This window comes from Cnephaeus nilssonii (genome assembly GCF_951640355.1).
Source record: "Cnephaeus nilssonii genome assembly, chromosome: 7".
Taxonomy (NCBI): Eukaryota; Metazoa; Chordata; class Mammalia; order Chiroptera; family Vespertilionidae; genus Cnephaeus; species Cnephaeus nilssonii.
In genome coordinates this window covers 81,020,185-81,045,038 of record NC_137078.1, presented here as the reverse complement: position 1 = coordinate 81,045,038, position 24,854 = coordinate 81,020,185, and the positions used below count along the sequence as shown (strand labels likewise).

Sequence of the window (24,854 nt, the reverse complement as noted above, 5' to 3'; positions counted from 1 at the left end):
CAAATGTTTTCCTGATATTGTATCAAGTAATAAAAGTTGCTTGGATTCAGTCAATGGAAAGATGGTTCATATTCCACAATAGAAGGAACAATAGGTTGAAACATTTTAATTTTAAATTATTTTATTACTTATAATTTAGCCAATATTAGTTAAATTTTTGACATATTAATATGTACCTTGTAGAGAAAGAACTTGGATTTAGAAGTAAAGTATACAATGTTTGATTCCCAGACATTATATTCAAATAGAATTTTACTTTGGGAAAAGCAATTAAACTTCTTGAATCCATTTTTCTTGTCTGTAAATAGGTATTAAAATACCTATGTCACTGAGGTATTTTTAGGTTATATATGAAGTAAGAATGAGATAGCACCTAGTATATAACCTGACACATTTTATAAAATGCAAACACAAAACCTCAGAAATATGTGTGTACTGGGCCTCTATGTAAAATTTATTTCTTATTGAGGATTGTAATTATAAAAGTTTGAAAGCCACTAATTTAAAATATTTCAACAGTGTTAAGTATAAACATTTCAAAGAATTATACTTTTACTTGTAATTTGGTAAAAATGAATGTTATTTTATTCTTTTAATAGAAATCAGCCAAAATTACACCATGTGCGCTTTGCAAATCATTGAGATCCTCAGCAGAAATGATTGAAAATACCAATAGCTTGGGAAAGACAGAGCTTTTCTGTTCTGTTAATTGCTTATCTGCTTACAGAGTTAAAATGGTTACTTCTGCAGGTAATATTGGTTTTGTAAACTATATTTATATAATCATTAGAAAAGTTACAGTTATTGCTTTGTTTATATAGTACAGGTTTTTGTCCAAATTTGCTTGTCTTTTAAGGCAAATTTAAAATATTTCAGATTTGTGTTATAAAATATCACCTATTACCTGATTGCTTTTTTTTTATGTTTGTTTACTGGCTTGTTTATTAGTGCATCCATCCTTAGCAAAAGAATTTCATGTGGCTTCTTTAATGTATTTTCTTTTTCACACCTGATTTATTTCAGGATTTATATATCTTATAGTTTCCAGATAGACTGACAACTTTAAAAGAAATATTTTTTATGTTGTTAGTTTTTGTCTGTATGTGCTGTGATTAAGTTTAGTTTTAGTTTCTGCAACTTGATCTGGCTCCTGAATTTTTATATCTTATACAACATTTACTTATTTTTTCATACATTTTTGTAAATTTATATATATGTATATATATATATTACTCATTAGTTTTATTTTGATTTGCTAAGGTGTACAAGTTCAGTGTAACAGTTGTAAGACTTCAGCAATCCCTCAGTATCACCTAGCCATGTCAGATGGAAGTATACGCAACTTCTGCAGCTACAGTTGTGTGGTAGCATTCCAGGTATGGCTTCAGGAACCTTTCTCTTCTCCAGTGAGTGAGTTGCCTACAACTGTATATTAATGTAAACTTATTAGGTGTTTGCTAGTGCCTGGATTGCCTAAATTTCTACTATCTAAGTCCTTTTAAATTTGGATTCTTTGGTTCATCCTATCCTGTATTTGGAGGCATGTCATTTAACTGCCTTCTATAAAATTAATGGTACTATTATCTCCTAGATTATCTTTTGGGAATATATTATTTTTTAATTATTTTATTTTTATTTATAAATGACACTCCCCCCTTTCAAGTATAAGCTGCTCACAAGCAGGAATTTTTGCCTATTGTCACATGTATCTTAGTTGCTTAGAACTCTGCTTGATATACTTAGACAGTCAGTACTGCCTTGTTTGAACAAATTATGAGATTGATCTTGTTTTTTCTCTTTTTTCCAGAATTTGTTTAACAAACCAACAGGAATGAATTCTTCGGTAGTGCCCTTGTCTCAGGGCCAAGTAATTGTAAGCATCCCCAGAGGTTCAACAGTGTCAGCAGGAGGAGGTAACACCTCTGCTGTTTCTCCTACCTCCATCAATAGCTCTGCTGCAGCTGGTCTCCAGCGTCTTGCTGCCCAGTCTCAGCATGTTGGGTTTGCACGAAGTGTTGTAAAACTTAAGTGTCAGCACTGCACCCGTCTTTTTGGCACAAAACCGGAACTTCTTGACTATAAGGTAAAGTATAGGGTCATGATAAAGGTTTTGAGTATAAACTGATCTATCTGTAAAATTGTTTCTGGCTTTTTATTTCTCAAAATTGCACTATTTGTTTTGAAAATAAGAGGGATAAAGATTTCCGTAAGATAAATGTTTAATTAGTACTTGATGATTTTTCTTTTCAGGGTAAAATGTTTCAGTTCTGTGGCAAGAATTGTTCTGATGAATATAAAAAAATAAATCATGTAATGGCAATGTGTGAATATTGTAAAATTGAGAAAATTTTAAAGGAGACTGTGAGATTCTCAGGTGCTGACAAGTCTTTCTGTAGTGAAGGTAAAGACAGAAGATTATCTTACCTACTTAAGCATGTCGGTTCTTTTAACAGTAGTTGATGATTTAAGCTGTAACTATGTGGGTTTATTTTATCCTCTTTGTATAATACCAAACCCTTTTTGTTTGTTTATGGTTTGTTCAATTTTTTCTGATCATATTCTTCATATCATTAAAATGTTAAAATGAAGGAAACAATCCTCCAAGTATATTCAAGTATATTGCAGAGGATGATGGTAATGTGACAAACGTTTATGGATATTAGGTTGATAGGGTTCTTTCAATTCTGGTGCTTCTAAAGGGAACTCCTTAAATTTGGTAGCATCCTAAGATTATACTTTACCATTATATTTATGAACATAAATAATCTGAATTTGCAAATTAGTATGAGATAGACTTTCTTCTTCGTTTAAATGACTATCTTAAATGTTTAGAATGTTTTGTAGTATTCTAAAACTGCACAGGATTAGCCTACTAGATTAGTGGATTACAAACCTTTTGACCACAACACATACACAAAAATACATTTTGCATTGTGATATCACATACCCAAATTAAACAAAAATTTCATTAAACAAGTTGATGTTTAGCCTAGTTGGTGTGGCTCAGTGGCTGGATGTCAACCTGTGCACTGAGAAGTTGCCTTTGTGATTCCTGGTCAGGGCAAGTGCCTGGGTGACACGCTTGATCCCTGGTGTGGGGTGTGCTGGAGAAAGCCAATCAATGTTGATGTGTTTCTCTCATTGATGTTTCTCTCTCTCTCTCTCCCTCTTCCTTCCTCTTTCTCTAGTACCAATGAAGTATTTTAACAAATTGACTTTTACTATATGAGATGCACTATAATATATTTTTAATGTTTTTATTTTATTTTATTGATTTTAGAGAGGAAGGGAGAGGGAGAGGGAGATAGAAAAAGCAATGAAGAATCATTGATGAGCTGCCTCCTGCACGCCCCACACTGAAGATCGAGCCCGCAACCCAGGCATATGCCCTGACCAGGAATTGAAGCGTGTGACCTCCTGATTCATAGGTCAATGCTCAACTATGAGCTACACCAGCCGGGCACTATAATATTTTTTAATTGATAGTATTGACCCTATATATTGATCTCTTTATCTAATTGGTGAAGACCCAATTGTGGAAACTTTACTATACGGCATTTAAATTAAAGATGGAGATACTTAATATTTTTGCCTAATTTTAATTTTATCTTTCCTGATTTTTTTAGGTTGCAAATTGCTTTATAAACATGACTTGGCCAAGCTCTGGGGAAATCACTGTAAAATGTGCAGTTATTGTTTACAGACATCTCCCAAATTGGTACAGAGTAATTTGGGGGGGAAGGTGGAAGAGTTCTGTTGTGAAGAATGTATGTCCAAATATACAGTTCTGTTTTACCAGGTAAATATGATTCACATTTATGGTTTTATCAAATTAGGGCATACATTATTCCCTTATTTTTTGACCAAGTATGAAGTACAATTTAATTATTTAAACTTTTAAGATTAAATGTATTATGTTTTCTAGCATTAAATTAAGATTTTGGAAGACTTTAATGTCACTGAAGTTATTTTTTTTTGTAATTCCCATGGAGAAGACATAACAGTATTAAGACATTAAATATTTAAAATTATAATTTTATTCATTTATCATTTAACTAAAATGAATTTGTTTTCTGAAGTCTTTGAGGAAGGTAGATCTTATTTCACTGTTTTTTTAATTACAATTTAATTCCATCTGTATAATATGACTTTTTAATGCTTAGTATAAAATCATTGATAAATAAATATTTACCACTTTAAGATAATTAAACTTCATTTTTTTGACTTAAATTCTGAGTTATTTTTCTCACTTGTTACATGTATCCTGATTTTATTCTGTCAGACCACAGATAATTTGTTTCTTACTCTTTTACCATCTTTTGTTTCTTTTTCAGATGGCCAAATGTGATGGTTGTAAGCGACAGGGTAAACTCAGCGAGTCCTTGAAATGGCGGGGAGAAATGAAACATTTCTGTAACCTGCTTTGTATCTTGATGTTCTGTAATCAGCAAAGTATGTGTGACCCACCTTCACAAAACAATGCAGGTAAAATTAAACTTTAGTCTTTCATTGGTGTAGGGGACTAACTACGTCTACAGATTGGGAACATTAAATAATTGTCAGCAATTTCATGAAACATAAATTTCATTCTTTTCACATGATGTTAACATTTAGATAATTTTTTTGTTTAACCCTTGAGATTAAAGCCCAGTAAAAATGATTTATTTAATTTTTCTCTAAGCATAATGAATCAAATAAACTTTTAAGAACTTTATGGGAAAGAATGGCAATTGATGTATTGTAATTGGATATGTACACCTTGACTTCCATAAAAAAGGATTTGGGAGTATAAAAAGAACAATCTAAAATCAAATGGCCTCTTAAATGTATCATCTGCGTAGTTATGCAAGATAAAGTACACAGAATATTAAGTTTCACTAATTAAAAAATTAAAAAAAAACCACTTGTTAGTCCTGAGGTGACTCTGCTTCAACAGAATTTACTCTAACTTAAAAGCATTGTTTAACCTTGAGATGTTGGTTTTTATGTATGTGCATATAAATTACATTAAGTTTTAAAATTGTTTTTATTTTAATCAGCAAGTGTTTCCATGGTGTCAGCTGCTTCAGCAGGGCCCCCGTCATTAAGAAAAGACTCAACTCCAGTTATAGCTAATGTAGTGTCATTAGCAAGTGCTCCTGCTGCTCAGCCCACAGTGAATTCTAACAGCGTGCTACAAGGTATAACCTAATTTGAAAGCATTTATCTAGCCTTTTTGAGGTGAATATAGTGGTTCTCTATCTTTTTGCCATCAGTGGTCATTATCATACTAGAGGCCCGGTGCATGAATTCCTGCATGGGTGGGGTCCGGCTGGCCAGCCCCAATTGGGATTGGGGGGCCAACTAGGGGAGGGGCCATGTGCAGTTGGCAGGCTGGCCCTGGCCTCTGGTCGAACCCCCAGTCTAGGGGACAATTTGCATATTAGCCTTTTATAATATAGGATTTTGGATGTATTCATATTAGGAATGGTGGCTCACTGTGTGCTGGTAGGCATTAGTGTTTTCATAATTTCCAGATATTTTTTTCTGATATTATACTTTAGATGCTGGTCTTTCCATGAGTTAAATTAAGGTAGTGCATATTTTTATTATGAGAGACTTAAAGAGTACTATGCAAATTGTGTCCAGGGGTTTGACCAGGGGGCGGAGCCAGCCAGGGAAAGGAAGGGAGGCCCTGGCTGCCAGCCGGCAGCTGCTAGGGACCCTATCAGTGCACAAGTTTCATGCACTGGGCCTCTAGTTGTCTAATAATCAGCTTTTAATGCTAATGTTTAATTTTGTAAGATCCTAAATATATATTTTAATTTATATTAGGTGCAGTTCCAACAGTAACAGCGAAAATCATTGGGGATGTAAGTTTTATTTTTATTGGTATTGCCACTGTTTTATGTTCCATTTTGATGTCGGATAAATATGTCTAAACTACTTTGCCCTTTATTATTATTTATTTATTATATAAAATACATTTTGTGAGCTCATTTAATATTTGTTCAGGAATAAGATTTTTTGTTACTTAATTATGTGTTTTATACACTTTAATTTCTTTGAATGTTTGCTATCTTTGTAGTTACTGAAGTTTTTTATTGTTGTACAGAATTAAAATTAATTACACAGAAGTTAGGCATAAAAGGTTTTGGGAGCATTTGTAATGTAGTCAGATTGTAAATAAGATGTTTATAAAATGTAGTTTGTTTTCTACCCAGTGAAGAGTATGCGGTAAACAAGCATTACTTTTTTTTTAACTCAATATTTTTTGCTTTTCTTTTAAAATAAATAATGAGAAAATCTTATGACTTAAACAGTGGCATTTCTTAAGTGTTTCCTGGTCTCTGGGATACCATTGGTATCATCTTATTTTCAAGTCCCTGAAGTGATCATAAATGATTCTGTTATTTCTAGTTATCTTGAAACTAAGGCTTCTAAGACTTAGTCAAGAAAAACAGTTCTCATTTTAAACTCTACCAGCTTTGTGCTTAATTAACAATGGCTTACAATAATAGATATAGCATTTTTCTTGGTGAACAGAATTGGTAAATAGATATATTTAGAATCAATATATAGTTATTAAAATACTGCTGTATTGCTATTTCAGGAGTGTGTACTGTGTTTTCCATGTAATTCTAATATAATATTCCTTTAGAAATTATAATCTTTTCTGTAATTAATGGTAAGCTTTTTAAAACGTCTTTAGTTTCTTTGATTAATTTTTTATTTCTTTTGATTTTGTTTTTAACTAGGCAAGTACACAAACAGATGCCCTGAAACTGCCACCTTCCCAGCCTCCAAGACTTTTGAAGAATAAAGCTTTATTGTGCAAACCCATCACACAGACTAAAGCCACCTCATGCAAACCACATACCCAAAACAAAGAATGCCAGACAGGTATATTTCTTGTACTTTCTTCATTTAATTTTTTTAAGGGAAAGGAATGTGGGGTCTGCCTATATTAATTGAGTGCCTACTATTTCCTAGGTAATGTGTTTGTTTGCTAATATACATTGTTGAATTTAGTTCTCACAACATCCCTGTGAGTTAGGTATTTTCACCATCTGAGACTTAACAAGTTATGACAGAGAGAATGTAGTTAATTGATTATACCATACTGTGAATATTTCATTTAATTTCCTTAATATCATGGAGTAAGTATCGACTTTGGAATTATATAGATAGGATCTTAATTAAGAGTAACTATTTGTTTTTTCATTTCTCATTCATTTCTTTTTTTTTTCTTTCTAATAAATCTTTATTGTTCAGATTATTACAGTTGTTCCTCTTTTTTCCCTCCATAGTTCCCCTCAACCCGGTTCCCTCCCCACCCTCTGCCCTGACCCTCCCCCCACCACTGTCCTCATCCATAGGTGTACGATTTTTGTCCAGTCTCTTCCCACACCCCCCACACCCCTTTTCCCCAAAATTTGTCAGTCCACTCCCTTTCTTTTTTTTAAAAACATTTTTATTGATTTCAGAGAGGAAGGGAGAGGGAGAGAGAGAGAGAAACATCAATGATGAGAGAGCATCACTGATCAGATGCCTCCTGCACGCCCCCTACTGGGGATGAAGCCTGCAACTGGGGCATGTGCCCTTGACCAGAATCGAACCTGGGACCCTTCAGCCCGCAGGCCAATGCTATATCCACTGAGCCAAACCAGCTAGGGCAGTCCACTCCTTTTCTATGCCACTGATCCTATTATATTCACCAGTTTATTCTGTTCATCAGATTTTTTATTCACTTGATTTTTAGATTCACTTGTTGATAGATATGTATTTCTTGTCACTTTGTTGTTCATAGTTTTTGTCTTTACCTTTTTCTTCTTCTTCCTCTTAAAGAATACCCTTCAGCATTTCATATAATACTGGTTTGGTGGTGATGAACTCCTTTAGCTTTTTCTTATCTGTGAAGCTCTTTATCTGACCTTCAATTCTGAATGATAGCTTTGCTGGGTAGAGTAATCTTGGTTGTAGGTTCTTGCTATTCATCACTTTGAATATTTCTTGCCACTCCCTTCTGGCCTACATAGTTTCTGTTGAGAAATCAGCTGACAATCGTATGGGTACTTCCTTGTAGGTAACTGTTTTTCTCTTGCTGCTTTTAATATTCTCTCTTTGTCTTTTGCCCTTGGCATTTTAATTATGATGTGTCTTGGTATGGTCCTCTTTGGATTTCTTTTGTTTGGAGTTCTGTGCGCTTCCTGGACTTGTAAGTCTATTTCTTTCACCAGGTGGGGGAAGTTTTCTGTCATTATTTCTTCAAATAACTTTTCAATATCTTGCTCTTTCTCTTCTTCTGGCACCCCCATAATTCGGATGTTGGTATGCTTGAAGTTGTCCCAGAGGCTCCTTACACTATCTTCATATTTTTGGATTCTTTTTTCTTTTTGCTTTTCCGGTTGGGTGTTTTTTGCTTCTTCATATTTCAAATCTTTGACTTGATTCTTAGGATCCTCTCGTCTGCTGTTGGATCTCTGTATATTATTCTTTATTTCAGTCAGTGTATGCTTAATTACTAGTTGGTCCTTTTTCATATCCTCTAGGGTCTCACTAAATTTATCGGTGGTTCTTAGAAGATTTTTGAGTAACCTTATAACCAAGGTTTTGAACTCTGTATCCTCCATTTCTTTCATTTGTGACCTGTTTCTTTGTCTCCGCATTTTGGCTGCTTCCCTGTGTTGATAGTGTGGCTTTGTGTGCTAAGTGTCCTATAGGGCCCAGTGGCTCAGCCTCACTAATTACCTGAGGTGGGCACTCTTGGTGCACCCCTTTGTGGGCTGTGAGCATAGTCTTGTTGTAGTTAATCCTTGATTGTTGTTGGTATCACTGGGAGGAATTGACCTCCAGGCCAATTGGCTGTGAGGATCAGTTATGTCTATGATGGGAGAACTTATGTGCTGGAGGCACCCTTATGGGGCAAGACTTGCTTCAGTGGGGCTTTGGTGCTCACTGAATCTGCCCCCTGAGTGTGTCTCTTATGGATCTGAAGAGTTGTAGTTTGGATGGTCTCTCTCTGACCACTGGGTATATGAGCTCTTGGATCTCCAAGGAGAGAGGTTACCCAGCAGGAGCTACAGAGAGATTTGCAGATTCCTTCTCTTTGTTTGGGGTTTGGAGGTGCCCACATGAGGCCCAGTTGTGAAGCAATGCAAGCTGCTGTCGAGCCTTGGGTCTTCTTTTGGCGGCTCTTGGGCTTTTTGACCCATCTGCAGTACGTTAGGTTTCAGATTGCAAAGGGCCAGGCCATTCATATGCAAAAGCCTCTGTGCACAAATTGGGTGGGACGGGGTCTCAGGGAATCACCAGGGTGGAGCAAACAGCAATGGCTGACCATCAGCCCTGCCTGGAAGAGGTCCTGTGTCTCTGTGTCCTGCGGCACTGTGCAGGAACAATGATCGCTGCAAGCACCTCTGAGAGAAAGCTCCCCTCGAGTTCCCGCCGATGCCACACAGTCCAGTTTCTACCCATATGAGTCTGGGTCCCCAGAGTCCCACCCGGAACTGGCGTTCAGAGCAGTCGGAGCTTGTGTCTCCCTCCCGATTGCAAAAGACAACAGCGTACTCAGTTGCCATCCCTTTCCGTGCGCATGGGTGCCTCCGTAACTCTGCAATTAATTTCTGCACCTCTGCTTCTCTTCTGAGTCTCACTGTGCTTTTCTATTCCGTTCTAGTTGTAGAATTTCCACTCAGCCAGCCTTCCCGTGGTTCTGGATGACACCCGTTTCGTCTTTTAGTTGTAGTTTTGAAGTGGTTGTGCGGGGCAGCAATTTCCGGTGTTTACGTATGCTACCATCTTGGTTTTCCTCAAGAGTAACTATTGTCTTCCCCTTAGGCTTGAACTTTTTTATACTCTCTTTCAAATAAAATAAATTTCTTTGAGGAGAGCTTCAAGGCTTCTTTCCTTATGAACTACCTTTCTTCCCCCTGCACCCCCTTCCCCAGCATAATCACTGAGCCACTTCTAGCCTCTGATCTTCTCAGCTTGGTTGTCCCAGCATGGAATCTTTGCCCTATAAGTCTTCTGGAGTGAGGATGATTGGACCCCACTATTCTTAGCCTGCCATTCTTGTAGTAGGGCTTCTATCTTGTGAGTCGGAGCTGGGTGGAGGAAAGGAGCACTCACCAGGAAATGAACCTCTTAAACCTGTAGTTGCAAGAGATGAGAAGTAATGGTGGCCTGCTCCTCCTGGTGAGATATAGTAATCCTTGATTGAGACCTGACTGAAGAGAAGCCATTCTTCCTGATTACATCCATCTCCAGAATGCAGCTTCAGTCTGTTGAATGGGGATATGAAGCAGGTGGTGAATCAACTGTTAAAGACTACCACTGTCCTTACTGAATTTTAGTAGATTTTCTTGAATAAATATTTCTCAATTTGCTGTATTCCCTACGGACAATTTACAAATAATGTAAATGGTTGTTTTCAGCAGCTTTGCTTGTTTCACTAGGGAATGGGTCTGTGGAGCTCTTCCTGTTGTTAAATGTAAGCCCCAGAATTTTTCAATTGGAAAGGAATCTTATATTCCTAGATCCTGGAAGGTTATCCTATAGGCCAGTGTTTCTCAAACATTAATATGCATATGAATTACTTTGGGATCTGACTATGTAGATTCTGATTCAGTGGGTCCTAAGGCTTTACATTTTTTACAAGCTCCTGTATTATGTCACTGCTACTGGTCCATGGACCACATTGCATAGCAGGCTATAAGTGACGTAGTCCTATATTTTTATTATATCAATAGTTTCTTATTTTGTATTATGTACCTTGATTATCAGACATCTCTATTCTGGTAACTCTTTTTACATCCACTGCACCATGATAAAACTGATCCTGTATTATTTCCTACTTCTAACCCTAGTTGAATTGTCAGCTTTCCACTTTTTGTGACTACCATGATTTTTCTCCTACATTAATGATTTTATAGTTAGTTAGCATATTTTTCTGGCACAAAGAAAGGACTCTAGATACTTATTAAATACTTGCATGAATCCTCCATCCTTCCTACTTTTCTCTGCTCATATTAGGTTAGTTTCCAAGTTCTAATACCTTAGCATATCTATCTGTCTATCTATCTATTTATCTATCTGTCTATCTATCTATCTATCTATCTATCTATCTATCTATCTATCTAAAAGGCTAATATGCAAAGTGTCCCCGCAAGAGTTCTGGAGACGAGTTCGATCGCTCACTATGATGTGCACTTACCACAAGGGGATGGCGCAAAATTATGGAAGGTCCTGGTCAGCAGTCGGCAGCCAGAAGGAAGGCCCTGGCCAGCAGCTGGAAGGCCCCAATCAGCCCTGATCACTGGTCAGGCCTAGGGACCCTACCCGTGCACGAATTTCGTGCATGGGACCTCTAGTCATATCCTATCTAATAAAAGAGTAACATGCAAATTAACCATCACTCTACTACACCCACAAGCCATGCCCACAAGCCAACCAGGAGCGAGTATGCAAATAAACCCAACCAAGATGTCTACTGCCACAGAGAGCAGGAGGGAGGGTTGGATTTCCCTGGCAATGGAGGAAGGCAAGCTTTTCGCCTGCCCTTGCCGGCCTAGGCCTCCAGTCAAGGCTACAAAGTTTCAATGATAGAAGATACATAAATCCAAACAGAAATGGCAGCAGCCACGGAGCTGGAAAGAGCAGGAGGCTAGAGTTGTCCCCGGCAATGGAGTAAGCCAAGTTTTCCACACACCCTGGCTGGCCCAGGCCTCCACTTAAGGCTACAAAGTTTCAATTATAGAAAATATATAAGTCCCAACAGAAATGGCTGCCGCCACGGAGTGAGCAGGAGGCTTGGCTCTGTTCCAGGCTACAAAGTTTCTATTGTAGAAGATAAATATACCCCATATACCAGGGCCTCCGCTTGGGTTGCCAGGGGGTGTGGCCGGCCTGAAAACCACCACAGGCCCCTCGCCGAGGCCGCCCCACGCCCCAAGGGAACCCCTACCCTGATCTGGGACATCCTTCAGGGCAAACCAGCCGGATCCCACCCGTGCACCAGGCTTCTATCTAATAAAAGAGTAATATGCAGATTGACCATCACTCCAACACACAAGATGGCTGCCCCCATGTGGTCAAAGATCCTGCCCCCATGTGGACACAAGATGGCCACCACAAGATGGCCAGCAGGGGAGGGTAGATGGGGGCGATCAAGCCTGCAGGAGAGGGCAGTTAGGGGTGACCAAGCCGGCAGAGGAGGGAAGTTGGGGGCGACCAGGCCTGCAGGGAAGGGCAGTTGGGAGGGACCCAGGCCTGCAGGGGAGAGCAGTTGGGGGCGGATCAGGCCTGCTGGTGAGGGCAGTTAGGGGTGACCAGGCTTGCAGGGGAGGGCAGTTAGGGGAAAACAGGCTGGCAAGGGAGCAGTTAGGCATCAGTCAGGCTGGCAGGGGAGTGGTTAGGGGCTGATCAGGCTGGCAGGCAAAAGCAGTTAGGGGCAATCAGGAAACCAGGCAGGCGAGCAGTTGGGAGCCAGCCGTCCTGGGATCAGGCCTAAACAGGCAGTCGGACATCCCTCGAGGAGTCCCAGATTGGAGAGGTTGCAGGCTGGGCTGAGGGACAGCTCCCCCCATGCACGAATTTCGTGCACCGGGCCTCTAGTGTGTGTGTGTGTGTGTGTATATACACACACACACACATACATACACACACACACACACACACACACACACACACCACACACCTATGTTTTTTCTAGGTATCATTGTCACCATAGTTCAAGCCTTCATCATGTTAGCTCTACATATTGTAATTGTCTCCTACTTTAACCCTTTATATACTTTTACTCTGTGTACTGCTGGCAGCCAAGTTAATCTCTTTAATGCTATTTTTGTCACATTACTTTGTGCTAAAGGATCTGTAATTGCTCCCCACTACTACTAGAAATGATTTCACAAAAGTGGCCCTTCTACTTATTCAGTCTGCTCTTTAACATAATCTACTTATTCATGTTAACAGTTTTCCATACCCCTCATCTGTGATCACTGTTTCCATCCTTCCCTTTATTCATCCACATTATATCTTTCATTAATTTTATCTTTATATCATTTATAATCATTGTGTTGCCTACTTTTTTGTTAGTGCTATACTCAAAACCTTTCTTTGCTACTTTAGTTATTCTTTTTTTTTTTATAATATATTTTTATTGATTTTGGAGAGTAAGGGAGGGGGAGAAAGATAAAACATCAATGATGAGAGAGATTTATTTATTGGCTGCCTCCTGCACACCCCACACTGGGGATTGAGCCCGCAATCTGGGCATGTGCCCTTGACTGGAATAGAACCTAGGACCCTTCAGTCTGCATGCCGACGTTCTATCCATTGAACCAAACCAGCTAGGGCATTTCTTCTTTTTATGAACACCTGGTATCACAGATTATATTTCTCTTGAACTATAAATCTCTGTATACTTTTTAAAAATATTTATTAAGTAATTATTAAAATGTTGTTTCTAACCCTCTTTGTTTTTGTGCTTTTTTTCATTAGAAGACACTCTAAGCCCGTCCCAGGTCATTGTGGTGCCAGTTCCTGTACCAGTGTTTGTGCCCATACCTCTTCATCTGTATACTCAATATGCGCCAGTCCCATTTGGAATTCCAGTTCCAGTGAGTAATTATGCAGATGCTAAGATTAAGTCAGTACACATTTTCCTCTAATAAAATTTTAATAGTTTCATGAGAAACTTTTCACTTGTTGGTAAAATACACCTGACTCTGGTTAGCTATTATTGTATAACCATATTATTTAATGTGGAGTATATAAAGGACTGCTTCTATTTGTACCTTACCGTGTCAGAGAAGGCTATAAGGTAGCTTTTTTATATTGTTTCATACAACTAAATACTGATATTCAACACACTGTTTTTAAAAATATATATTTTTATTGATTTTTTACAGAGAGGAAGGGAGAGGGATAGACAGCTAGAAACATTGATGAGAGAGAAACATCGACCAGCTTCCTCCTGCACACCCCCTACTGGGGATGTGCCCGCAACCAATGTACATGCCCTTGACCGGAATCGAACCTGGGACCTTTTAGTCCACAGACCGCTGCTCTACCCACTGAGCCAAACCGGTTTCAGCTCAATACACTTTTTAGTGTTAATGATTCCACAAAATCATAAATCTCAGATAGAAAAAGATCAGAAATTGTGTGTGTGTGTCAGAACACTAGATTCTAGAAAGTTTGAAAAGATGAACATTATGATTTACATGATTCTTACTTTTTATTAAAGAAAAATGTATTGATTTTGTTATTAGAAATATAGTTTTCCTCAGTATTGAATTTTTAAGGGAAACAGTTGTGTGAAAATATTAAGCAAGAAATATAATCAAAAGCAAAACAAAGGTGTTAGATAATTATCCATGTGGAGAATTCAGACACACATTTTGAGTTTGCAGGAAAGCTCATACTGAATTTTTATTTAAATGGCTGTATTCTTATAAAAGCAAACTAGCAATAGTACTTTAATTATCAGCAATAGAAAAATATCTTAAATTTGTTTATTATTTTAGTACTTAAATCATCTCGCAAATAATACTTTTGATGATGAACCTATAGCTCAAGAAACTCTTCAGTCCATCCTTGATCTTTCAGATGCCTGTCCCTATGCTTATTCCATCCTCAACGGATAATGAAGATAAAACCACTGAGAGTATTGAAGACCTTAACGAAAAGCTCCCTTCACATTCATTTGAAGCTGATCTCCTTGAGATGGCAGAAATGATTGTAGAAGATGAAGAGAAAAAGACTCTATCTCAGGGAGGTTGGTATAATTTTAAAGTAAAGACAGAAAAAATACCCCTACACATTTTTATGTAGCAAGTAATTTTAGAGATCTGGTAGTAAAGGTGTTTCTAAATGCTTTATTGTGTTTAAATACCAAGTCCGTGGATTTATTAACCTTGTTGATATCTCTGAAAATTCTAATTTTTTTAATGAAGGAAACTAAGTGCTGATATTCAATACAGTTTTTAGTGTTAATGATTCCAGAAAACGATAAATCTAAGTTTCGTGATCATTTTCTGATTTTATCCCTGTATTGAAATCATGGTCCTCAGATAAGAATTCCTATCTCTGTGTATAAAAGCCAAGCGATCGGAACCGGTTGCTATAACATGCAATGTGGCCGGCCAACCGGCCTGATGGGGGTGGGGCTGGTGGCTAACTTCCCGCGTCCTCCCCCCACCTGCTGGCCAGCCCCGATCAAGGCTGGGGCGGCCGCCGTACCCCACCTGTGCACGAATTCGTGCACCTGGCCTCTAGTTGTGTAATAACTAGCATGTTAGTAGCAGGATGGAAAACTATTGGCTCAAGTAATTGATAGATAAATCTTATTCTGGGTAGAATAATGATAATAACAATAGTTAACATTTATATGCTTACCATAGTCTAGGCCAGTGATGGCGAACCTATGACACACGTGTCAGCGCTGACACGTGTAGCCATTTCTGATGACACACGCCACTGAGGCGGCTGCATGCCGAGGATGAAACATTTGCTGCTCCTGAGGATGAAACATTTGCGAAATAATGTTTTTTCCTCAAAGTGACACACTACCCAAGTTATGTTCAGTTTTTTGGCGAAGTTTGACACACCAAGCTCAAAAGGTTGCCCATCACTGGTCTAGGCATTTTCCCACATTCACTATGTACTCACCCTGTTTAATGTCACAACAACCCTATTGGGGGGTTACTGTTCCTCAGTTGAAAATAGGATATTTTACTTGCCCAGGCTATACAATCAGGAAGTAAATGAACCAGAAGTTGAATCCAGATCTGTCTGACTCCAAAGCAAATGATATATTAATCAGAACTCAGTAATATAGATTCCTGAAAGGTTTTCAGCCTTAATTAGCAGCTCCTGAATTTTGGATATAAGAAGTGATCTATATATAAAAAAGGCTAAGTGTCCTCCTTCTTTCCAACCAGTAGCTATGATGCACGCTGACCAACAGGGGCAGATGCTCAATGCAGGAGCTGCCATGGTGTGCATTGGCCATTTAAAAATAAACGGCTCCCTAGCCGGTTTGGCCCAGTGGATAGAGCATCGGCCTGCGGGCCAAAATGTCCCAGGTTCGATTTCGTTCAAGGGCACATGCCTTGGTAGCGGGCTTGTTGCAATGTGCAGGAAGCAGCCAATCAATGATTCCCTCTCATCATTGATGTTTCTATCTATCTCTTCCTCTTTCCTCTCTGAAATCAATAAAAATATATTAAAAAAAAATAAATGGCACCATGGACCTGGCGTCAACAAACCAACACTCTGCTTCCCGTAAGTGGGACACAGGCCCCGCGACCACTCGGGAGCAACACCTCACCAAATCGCGGCCAACGCTGCCAAGATCCCATGGTGTAAAATGCAGCCCACAGCCCAGCCCAGCCCATCCCAGAAACGGTCGCTGTGGGCGTCGGGTAATGATGTCACGTAGCAACGCCTGTCTTCCTCTTCCTAGCAACGACTAGCCACCTTGCAGTTTCTTCAGCCCAGGAACCCGACTTGCTTTATAGTCAGGTGCAAACATTTCACACTTTAACCAATTGTCTAGGAAGCGTTTTTCCGTGCCTCATCTCATTTGATCCTCACAGAAGTCCTGGAGTAGGTAGATAGGAGACTCAGTAGAATTCTAGTTTCTTTTCATTAGCTGAAAAACGGAGATTTAGAAAGTTTAGAAACTTGCCCTGACTGAGAAGAAGTAAGAAATGGTAGAACTTGAAACTGACTTTAGGTTTTCTCACTGCTCAGAATATAATCAAACACTGCTACAGTTAAATATTTTACCCTAATTGTAGATCTGCATAATCTACAATAATAACAATTTTATTTATATACTAGTGGCCTGTGCACGGATTCATCCACATTGAAGTGAAATTAATTAGAAGAAATATTTTAATATCGCTGTTCGCCCTTTCTCTATAATAGAAGTGTCAACCAAATTCACGATCGACAATGAGAGATGGAAACACATGGCGTGTGATTTGCGCCAGCAAGAGCTTTATATGTATTGCGTATGTGTGAGTCAACTTAGTCTTTTATAGATATAGAATAAATTTGCTTATGCCCTAGCTGATTTGGCTCAGTGGATAGAGCATCGGCCTGCGGACTGAAGGGTTCTGGTTCGATTCTGGCCAAGGGCACCTGCCCAGGTTGCAGGCTCGATCCCCAGTGGGGGGCGTGCAGGAGGCAGCCAATCAATGATTCTCTCTCATCATTGATGTTTCTGTCTCTCTCCCTCTCCCTTCCTCTCTAAAATCAATAAAGAAATATATTAAACAAAACAAAACAAAAAAAAGAATAGACTTGCTTATTTGGACCTGCTTTCTGATTTACCTAAATTTTTTCCAGCCCAGTGAAGAACCCCAACCCTCTTTCAGGTAATTGTCGGCAGCACAACAGTAAATATCAACATGAAGCAGATTATTATTGTAGTTCACGCAGGGAGAACAAAGGGTAAAATATTTAACTGCAGCAGTGTTTGACTGTATTCTGTGCAGTGAGAAAACCTGAAGTCATTTTCAAGGTCCACCATTTCTTCTTTTCAGTCGGGACAAGTTTCTATGCTTTCTAAATGTTTGTTTTCTGGCTAATGAAAAGAAACTAGGATTCCACTGAGTCTCCTATCTACCTACTCCAGGAGTTCTGTGACAATCAAATGAGATGAGGCACGGGAAAATGCTTCACAGACATTTGGTTAAAGTGTGAAATGTTTGCACCTGGCTATAAAGCAAGTCAGGTTCCTTGGTTGAAGAAACTGCAAGGAGGCTAGTGGGCGCTAGGGAGAGGAAGCTGGGGCATTGCTAAATGACGTCATTAACGGGATGGACACTTTGCATATTAGCCTTTAATATATAAAATTCTAATATGCTTATTGTCTCTTGGACCATTCGACCCATTTCTATGATGCACATCGACCACAAGGGGGCAGGCATTCCGACTGGTATGTTAGCTTGCTACTGGGGTCCGGCCATTCGGGACTGGGTGGTACGGTCTGGACACGCCCTGGAGCCCTCCTGCGGTCCCTCCTGGCCAGCCAACTTCCCATGCTCTCTCCTTGGCCTCGATCTTGCACCATTGGGGTCACTTGGTCTGGCCTGCGCCCTCTCATATTCCAGGACTCCTTGGGGGGTGTCGGAGAGCTGGTTTCCTCCCGATCCCCACAAGCCAGGCCGAAGGACCCCTAGTATAGTATATAAATATAGTATAGTTATAAAAGGCTAAGTTGACTCACGCATGCGCGATACATATAAAGCTCTCGCTGGTGCCATTCGCACACGTGTGTTTCGATCTGTCATTGTCGATCGTAAATTTGGTTGTTTTTGTTGACATTCTGAAGCCGAAAGAAAGCGGCATCATCAACAGAATATGTGTGAAGACCAACTGTTGCCACAACGCACCTCTGAATCCGAAAGAAGCCGGCGTCGTCGACAGAATATGTCTGAAGAACAGCGATTGGCACAAGGTATCTCTGATGCTGAAAGAAAGCGACGTCATCGACAGAATATGTCTGAAGAACAGCTATTGGCACAACGTACTTCTGAAGCTGAAAGAAGCCGGCAACGTCGAAAGAAAATGTCTGAAGAACAGTCATCGACAAGTACTTATTTATTAAAATATTTATTAATATATTAAAATATTTCTTCTAATTAATACCCTTTCAATGTGCACGAATCCATGCAGTGGGCCACTAGTATAATGATAAGAAGAGAGGGATAAAATGGTGTTTAAGATAGGTGATATACATCAGTGAATTTTCACAAAGGCCTTTTAATATATCACTGATGAGCCAAAAAATCATTCTTTCCTGACAAGTTTTTTTTTTTTTCAGTGACAGTTTTTACAAAGCTAACTGGGATTTGATTTTACATGACAAATGCTAGATAATTTTTTGAACACTGTAGCATTTGAAAAACTGTTAAGTTTTCTGTTGTGTTGCCAGTAAGTTTTTAAGGCATATATGTTCTGAGTGATGAGTAAAAAGCGTATTTGTTAATTCCAGTGTTTCTGGTCTCATTTTGTTCTGTAGTGTATGGTCTCATAATTCTGACCCATTTATATATGAATTTTAATATCTTAGAATATTGTCCTTATGCTTATCTTCTAACTTTCTGATATTATATTTAGTTTGGAAGTTCAAGCAATTCCTGATGGTAAACCTCAATTTAAATTGGCTTCTACATTCATGTTAACAGTTAACATTTATCAAGTGCTTCCTCTGTACAAATATAGTGACTTTGCCTTAGCCTACAATTGGATTGAGACAGAAGAACTTTCAAAACTAAGCTTCAAGACAGATAGTTGTAATCACTATAGTGTAAGTAAAATAAAATAGTTTAAAAACATAAAGGAGGGAAAAATGAATTTCAACTGAAGGGATCTGGCTAACTTATCTTTGATTTCAGGGAAAGAAGTAATTTTCCTGAGTCTTTAAAAGAATAGTTTTTATTACTTTGAATCCTTAAGCTTCTTTTATTTATTTAAAAATATGTTTTTATTCATTTTAGAGAGAGAGGAAGGGAGTGGAAGAGAAAGAAACAGCAATGTGAAAGATAAATATTGATTGGCTGCCTCCTGCACACCCCTACTGGGGATCAAGCCTGAAACCTGGGCATGTGCTCTGACTTGGAATCAAACTACCAACCTTTTGGTACATGAGATGATATTCAAAAAACTTAACCACACTCGCCAGGGCTAGCTTCTTACCTTTAACGTAGTTTATAATTGATAGAACTGTGTTCTGTTTAATTCCATGTGTAGGCTGCTCATGTAACTTATATTCTAATTCTGCTGGTTTTCCAATGCAGTGTTATAGCATCTTATATTTTAGAGGTAGAAAGGAATTCAAACAGATTTGTCAATCTGTGAATACGTTGTGTGTGTGTCATGGTGGTGGGGAAGAATTTCAGGTAGCACACGAGTGCAAAATGCAAAATAAAGGTGTCTCTTGTCATGACTTCTTTCATACTGCTACCTAGAAGTTTAACTGCTGTTATAAGTCATTATTTAACTTCATTTACTACTATGCCTACTTTTATTAATGAAACATTCTTTCTGCATATGAAGGTTATTTTTTTAGAACTCTCTGTGATTCATGTATGTAGTAACATCATTTTATTTTGATGCAGTTGGCTTTGTGTATACATATAAATTATTTATTATGTGTTTTTCTTTTTCTTTAGGATCCCAAACTTCTGAACAAGAACTCTTTCTAGACACTAAGATATTTGAAAAAGGTTTGTAATTATAAATATATTTTGGATCTTAGAATTATGTACTGTCCTGTTAGTAATATAAACCCATGAAGTATTAGCATCCTTACATTAAATATTTGAAATTTTTGCTATTTTAGTGGTACTGGATGTCTATGATTGTATGCTAATTTGTAATGAGAATAATAAAAGCTACCTCAAATATTGTTTTGTTTTCCCTCCTCAAATATTGATTTTAAAGATTGAGATAATAATTTAAACTGTATACCAAGAATACGAATCCAGTTCTGTGAGACTGGTAAATAAGTTACTTCATTGTTTAGTGTACCTGGGTAATTGTTCCTCAACCATATCTGTTTTTGGTATTTAGGGGTTTCAGGAAGATTTCTGGCTGTGTTAACAGTCTATCTTATTTTGAGGCTGTGTTTTCTATCTATCTCAGACCAAGGAAGCACATACAGTGGTGATCTTGAATCAGAGGCAGTATCTACTCCACATAGCTGGGAGGAAGAGTTGAATCATTATGCCTTAAAGTCAAATGCTGTGCAAGAGGCTGATTCAGAATTGAAGCAGTTCTCAAAAGGGGAAACTGAACAGGATCTGGAAGCAGACTTTCCATCAGGTTTGTGGAATGTAGCTTGTCCGCTGAAAGTCTTTTATTTTAGAAGATTGGTACAACTCCAAATTGACATTATGAAGCAATTATAATGTATAATAATAATAATCTAGGGCATACATGGTTATTGCCTTTGAAGGTGTTAATTTGTACCATGTTGTTCTTATAAGATGTTAAGCTTTCCCACAGTAACCATAAAGGTGGTTTTCTTGATTGTTTATGAACTCCTACTTTAAATTCAATATCCTTTATTTCTCTTAAGTATATATGTAAAATTTTTATGTTATCACAAATAAAATAATGAATATAGTGATTATTATCTGCTGTTTTCTTTCTCAGTCTTAGTCTTTAAGTTTGTGAGTCATTTGTCTCACATTATGCTTTCTGCTGATTCTTATAGAATCCTTTGACCCATTGAATAAAGGGCAGGGAATCCAGGCACGTTCCCGAACAAGACGACGACACAGAGATGGCTTCCCCCAGCCCAGACGAAGAGTAAGCAGTAGATTAACTTTTCTTTTTGTTCCTTTATTCTGTAAGTCTTGATTAATTCCAGTAGTTTACAAAACTCTGTATTGCCAGGATCAGGAACTTCCATACTTTGTTTTACAACCTCATGGGGTGTGTGTGTGTGTGTGTGTGTGTGTGTGTGTGTGTTTGTTTCTTAAAGTCAACCATTATCTTATATTTTACATTTCTTTCAGCAGGGATCTTTTAAATTTTGCTTTTATAATTGAGGTTTTCTGCTTTGTTTTGTTTACTTTAAAAAGCTTTTTATAATCTTTGTTATAAAATTTTTATTTTTTAAAATCTAAATTTAGCTTTTTAAAAATACTATAGTAAGGCTCACTAGTTTATATAATCTATATATATAAAAGGCTAAGTGTCCGTCTGTCTGACCAGTAGCTATGATACACACTGACCACCAGGGGGCAGACACTCAACGCAGGAGCTGCCATCACGTGCACTGGTCATATATATATATCCTATCTAATAAAGAGGGAATATGCAAATTGACTGTCACACCATCGCAAAGATGCCAGTGCCCAGTCCCCTCAGCCCCGCTGGAGTCTACCAGTCCATTCAGCCCAACCGGGGCGGGCAGCAGGTGCATGGTGTGGCCGTAGCCGCCCTCAGCACCCCAGCTGCCCAGGGTTGGCCCGAGGCACAGGCAAGCCTTGGATGTTGGCTGCCTAGCCGCTTAGGGCCGGCCCGAGATGCAGGCAAGCCTCAGATATCGGCTGCCCAGCTGATGCCTGAGGTGCAGGCAAGCCTTGGATGGCGGCTGCCCAGCCGCCCAGGGCTGCCCGAGGCTTAGGTAACCAGGGCCAGCCGAGGTTTGTGCTGCCGGCAGTGGCAGCAGCAGAGGTCTGATGGGGGCATCGCCTTTCCCTAATCACCGGGTCACCTCCCGCCCCTGAGGACTCCTGGACTTTGAGAGGGGGCAGGCCGGGCTGAGGGAACCCCCATCCAATGCATGATTTTTCATGCCCCGGTCCTCTAGTACTAGTATCAAAGCCTAAGTGACTGTTTGACCGGTAGCTATGACGCGCCCTGATGACCAGGGGACAGACAATCAACACACAGGCATGGAAACATGGAACAGAATGATGAATCTCAGAGGGGAGAGGGGAGGGTGAGAAGAGATTAACCAAAGTTCTTATATGCATAACAGAGGCCTGGTGCATGGATTCGTGCACTGGTGGGGTCCTCGGCCTGGCCTGCAGGGATCGGGTTGAAACCAGCAGACCGACATCCCCCAAGGGGTCCCGGATTGCAAGAGGGCGCAGTCCAGGCCAAGGGACCCCACCGGTGCACGAATCTGTGCCCTGGGCCTCTAGTTTAAAAATAAGCAGCACCATGGACCTGGCCCTGACAAACCAACACTCGCCTTTCCCCAAGTGGGATACAGGCCCCGCCACCACCCTGGAGTAACACCCTGCCAAATCGCAGCCAATACTGCCAAGACCCCATGGCGCAAAATGCGGTCCACAGCCCAGTTGCTGTGTGCGCTGGGTAATGACGTCATGTAGCAACACCGGCTTCCTCTCCCTAGTGACTAGCCTCCTTGCAGTTTCTTCAGCCCAGGAACCCAACTTGTAGCCAAACACTTTACAGTTTAATCAAATGTTTGTGAAGCATTTTCACGTGCCTCATCTCATTTGATCCTCACAGAAGTCCTGGAGTAGATAGATAGAAGACTCAGTAGGATCCTATTTTCATTAGCCAGAAAACAGATATTTAGGAAGCTTAGAAACTTGTCCTGACTGAAAAGAAGAAATGGTGGATCTTGAAAATGACTTTAGGTTTTCTCACTGCACAGAATACAGTCAAATATTGCTGCAGTTAAATATTTTACCCTTTGTTCTCCCTGTGTGATCTATAATAATAATCTGCTTCATGTTGATATTTACTGCTGTGTTGCTGACAATTACCTGAAAGAGAAGTTGGGTTGCTTCACTGGGCTGGAAAAAGTTTAGCTAAATCAGAAAGCAGGTCTAAATTTATTCTATATCTATAGAAGGCTAAGTTGACTCAGACATGTGCGATACTCTTGCTGGCGCCAATCGCATGTGTGTGTGTTTTGATCTGTCATTGTCGATCGTGAATTTGCTTGACACTTCTATTATAGAGAAAGGGCGAATAGCAATATTAAAATATTTCTTCTAATTAATTTTCTTTCCATGTGTACGAATCTGTGCACCAGGACACTAGTATAGTGTAATAGTGACGTCCACATGGACTTTTCCATACCAAAATTAAAAGAATAATAGCTGTATTTCTTTTTAGCTCTATTGAGTTATAATTACATTTAAAATTTTACGTCTACAATTTGATGGGCTTTGAATGTATGCAGTATAGATTACCATCATAATCATAACACTTACACAGTCCCAAAGGTTCCCTTGTGATCTTTTGCAATCTTGTCTTTATCTCCAACTCTTGGAAACCACCAGTTTGCTTTGCAGGTCTGCCTGAAATGGTACTGCTTTGCCTTTCCTAAAATTTCATATACATGAATCATGTCGTTTGTAGTGTTCTGTGTCTGGCTTCCTTCATTTAGCATAATGTATTTGTTTTTGTTTGTTTTTTAGAGAGCGTGGAAGCAAGAAGGGAGGGAGAGTTAGAGAGAGAGCAAGAGGCATATTGATTGATTGTCTCCTGCATGAGCCCTGTCCAGGGCTGGGGATCCAGTCTGTAACCCAGTTAGACATAGAACCTGCGACCCTTTGGTGGGCAGTTGATGTTCTAACTACTGAGCCAAACTGGCCAGGGCTAGCATAATGTTTTTGAGATTCATCCATGTGTCTCATGTATCAGCAGTTTATTCTTTTTTATTTCTGAGTAGTACTTTAACTGTTGGGCAGATTTCAGCAGTGAGGCCTGCTCTGGATTTTTTTGTAGGAAGGTTTTAAGCTATTAATTCAATTTCTATGGCTATTTAGGTTATGTATTTCTTCTAGAGCAAGCTTTGTCAGTTTGTGTCTTCCAAAAAATTTGTGTTTTTCTTTTATCTAAGATGTCAAATTTATTGGAATGACAATGCTCACGATATTTGTTTACTATCCTTTTTATGTCTGTTGGATTACATATTAGTAATTTGTGTTTGCTCTTTTTAAAAATAATTCTAGCTAGATGTTTATCAATTTTTTTATCTTATAAAAAACCTGATTTTAGTTTTATTCATTTTTCTCTATCCTTTTTTAAAATGATTTTTGCTCGTGTTTTTATTATGTTCTTCTTTTCCTTTGTGTTTCAATGTGTTCTTCTTTTTCTAGTTTCTTAAGATAGACTATTGGTTTTAGACTTTTTACATTTCTCATAAGTCATCTTAATACTATAACTGTCCCTGTAACCACTGTTTTAGCATCATCACAAACATTTTGATATATTTTGTTTACATTTTCACTTATGTTCAAAATATTTTTTAATTGCATTGGTGGTTTCTTCTTTGACCCATGAGGTATTAATAAATGTGCTGTTTAATTTCCAGTTTTTGAGTATTTTCTTAGCATCGTTCCATTATTGTTTCTAGTTTA

At 38.8% G+C, this 24,854-nt stretch overlaps 1 protein-coding gene across 9 annotated transcripts in view; it reads left to right on the top strand.

The window, feature by feature from the left end:
- Window positions 1-24,854, top strand: part of ZMYM4 (zinc finger MYM-type containing 4) — a 114,322-nt gene that overhangs the window by 73,332 nt on the left and 16,136 nt on the right. For 7 of the 9 annotated variants that reach the window (XM_079776333.1, XM_079776334.1, XM_079776337.1 and 4 more), the window contains 15 exons: window positions 600-750; window positions 1,261-1,376; window positions 1,808-2,083; window positions 2,251-2,401; window positions 3,627-3,799; window positions 4,335-4,485; window positions 5,040-5,180; window positions 5,815-5,852; window positions 6,738-6,882; window positions 13,480-13,598; window positions 14,590-14,758; window positions 18,326-18,586; window positions 20,169-20,222; window positions 20,641-20,820; window positions 21,215-21,309. In XM_079776333.1, the coding sequence (XP_079632459.1) occupies window positions 600-750; window positions 1,261-1,376; window positions 1,808-2,083; window positions 2,251-2,401; window positions 3,627-3,799; window positions 4,335-4,485; window positions 5,040-5,180; window positions 5,815-5,852; window positions 6,738-6,882; window positions 13,480-13,598; window positions 14,590-14,758; window positions 18,326-18,586; window positions 20,169-20,222; window positions 20,641-20,820; window positions 21,215-21,309 (2,220 nt within the window). The remainder of the gene's footprint in view (window positions 1-599; window positions 751-1,260; window positions 1,377-1,807; window positions 2,084-2,250; window positions 2,402-3,626; window positions 3,800-4,334; window positions 4,486-5,039; window positions 5,181-5,814; window positions 5,853-6,737; window positions 6,883-13,479; window positions 13,599-14,589; window positions 14,759-18,325; window positions 18,587-20,168; window positions 20,223-20,640; window positions 20,821-21,214; window positions 21,310-24,854) is intronic. The other 2 variants (XM_079776339.1, XM_079776340.1) reach the window with 1 other exon arrangement.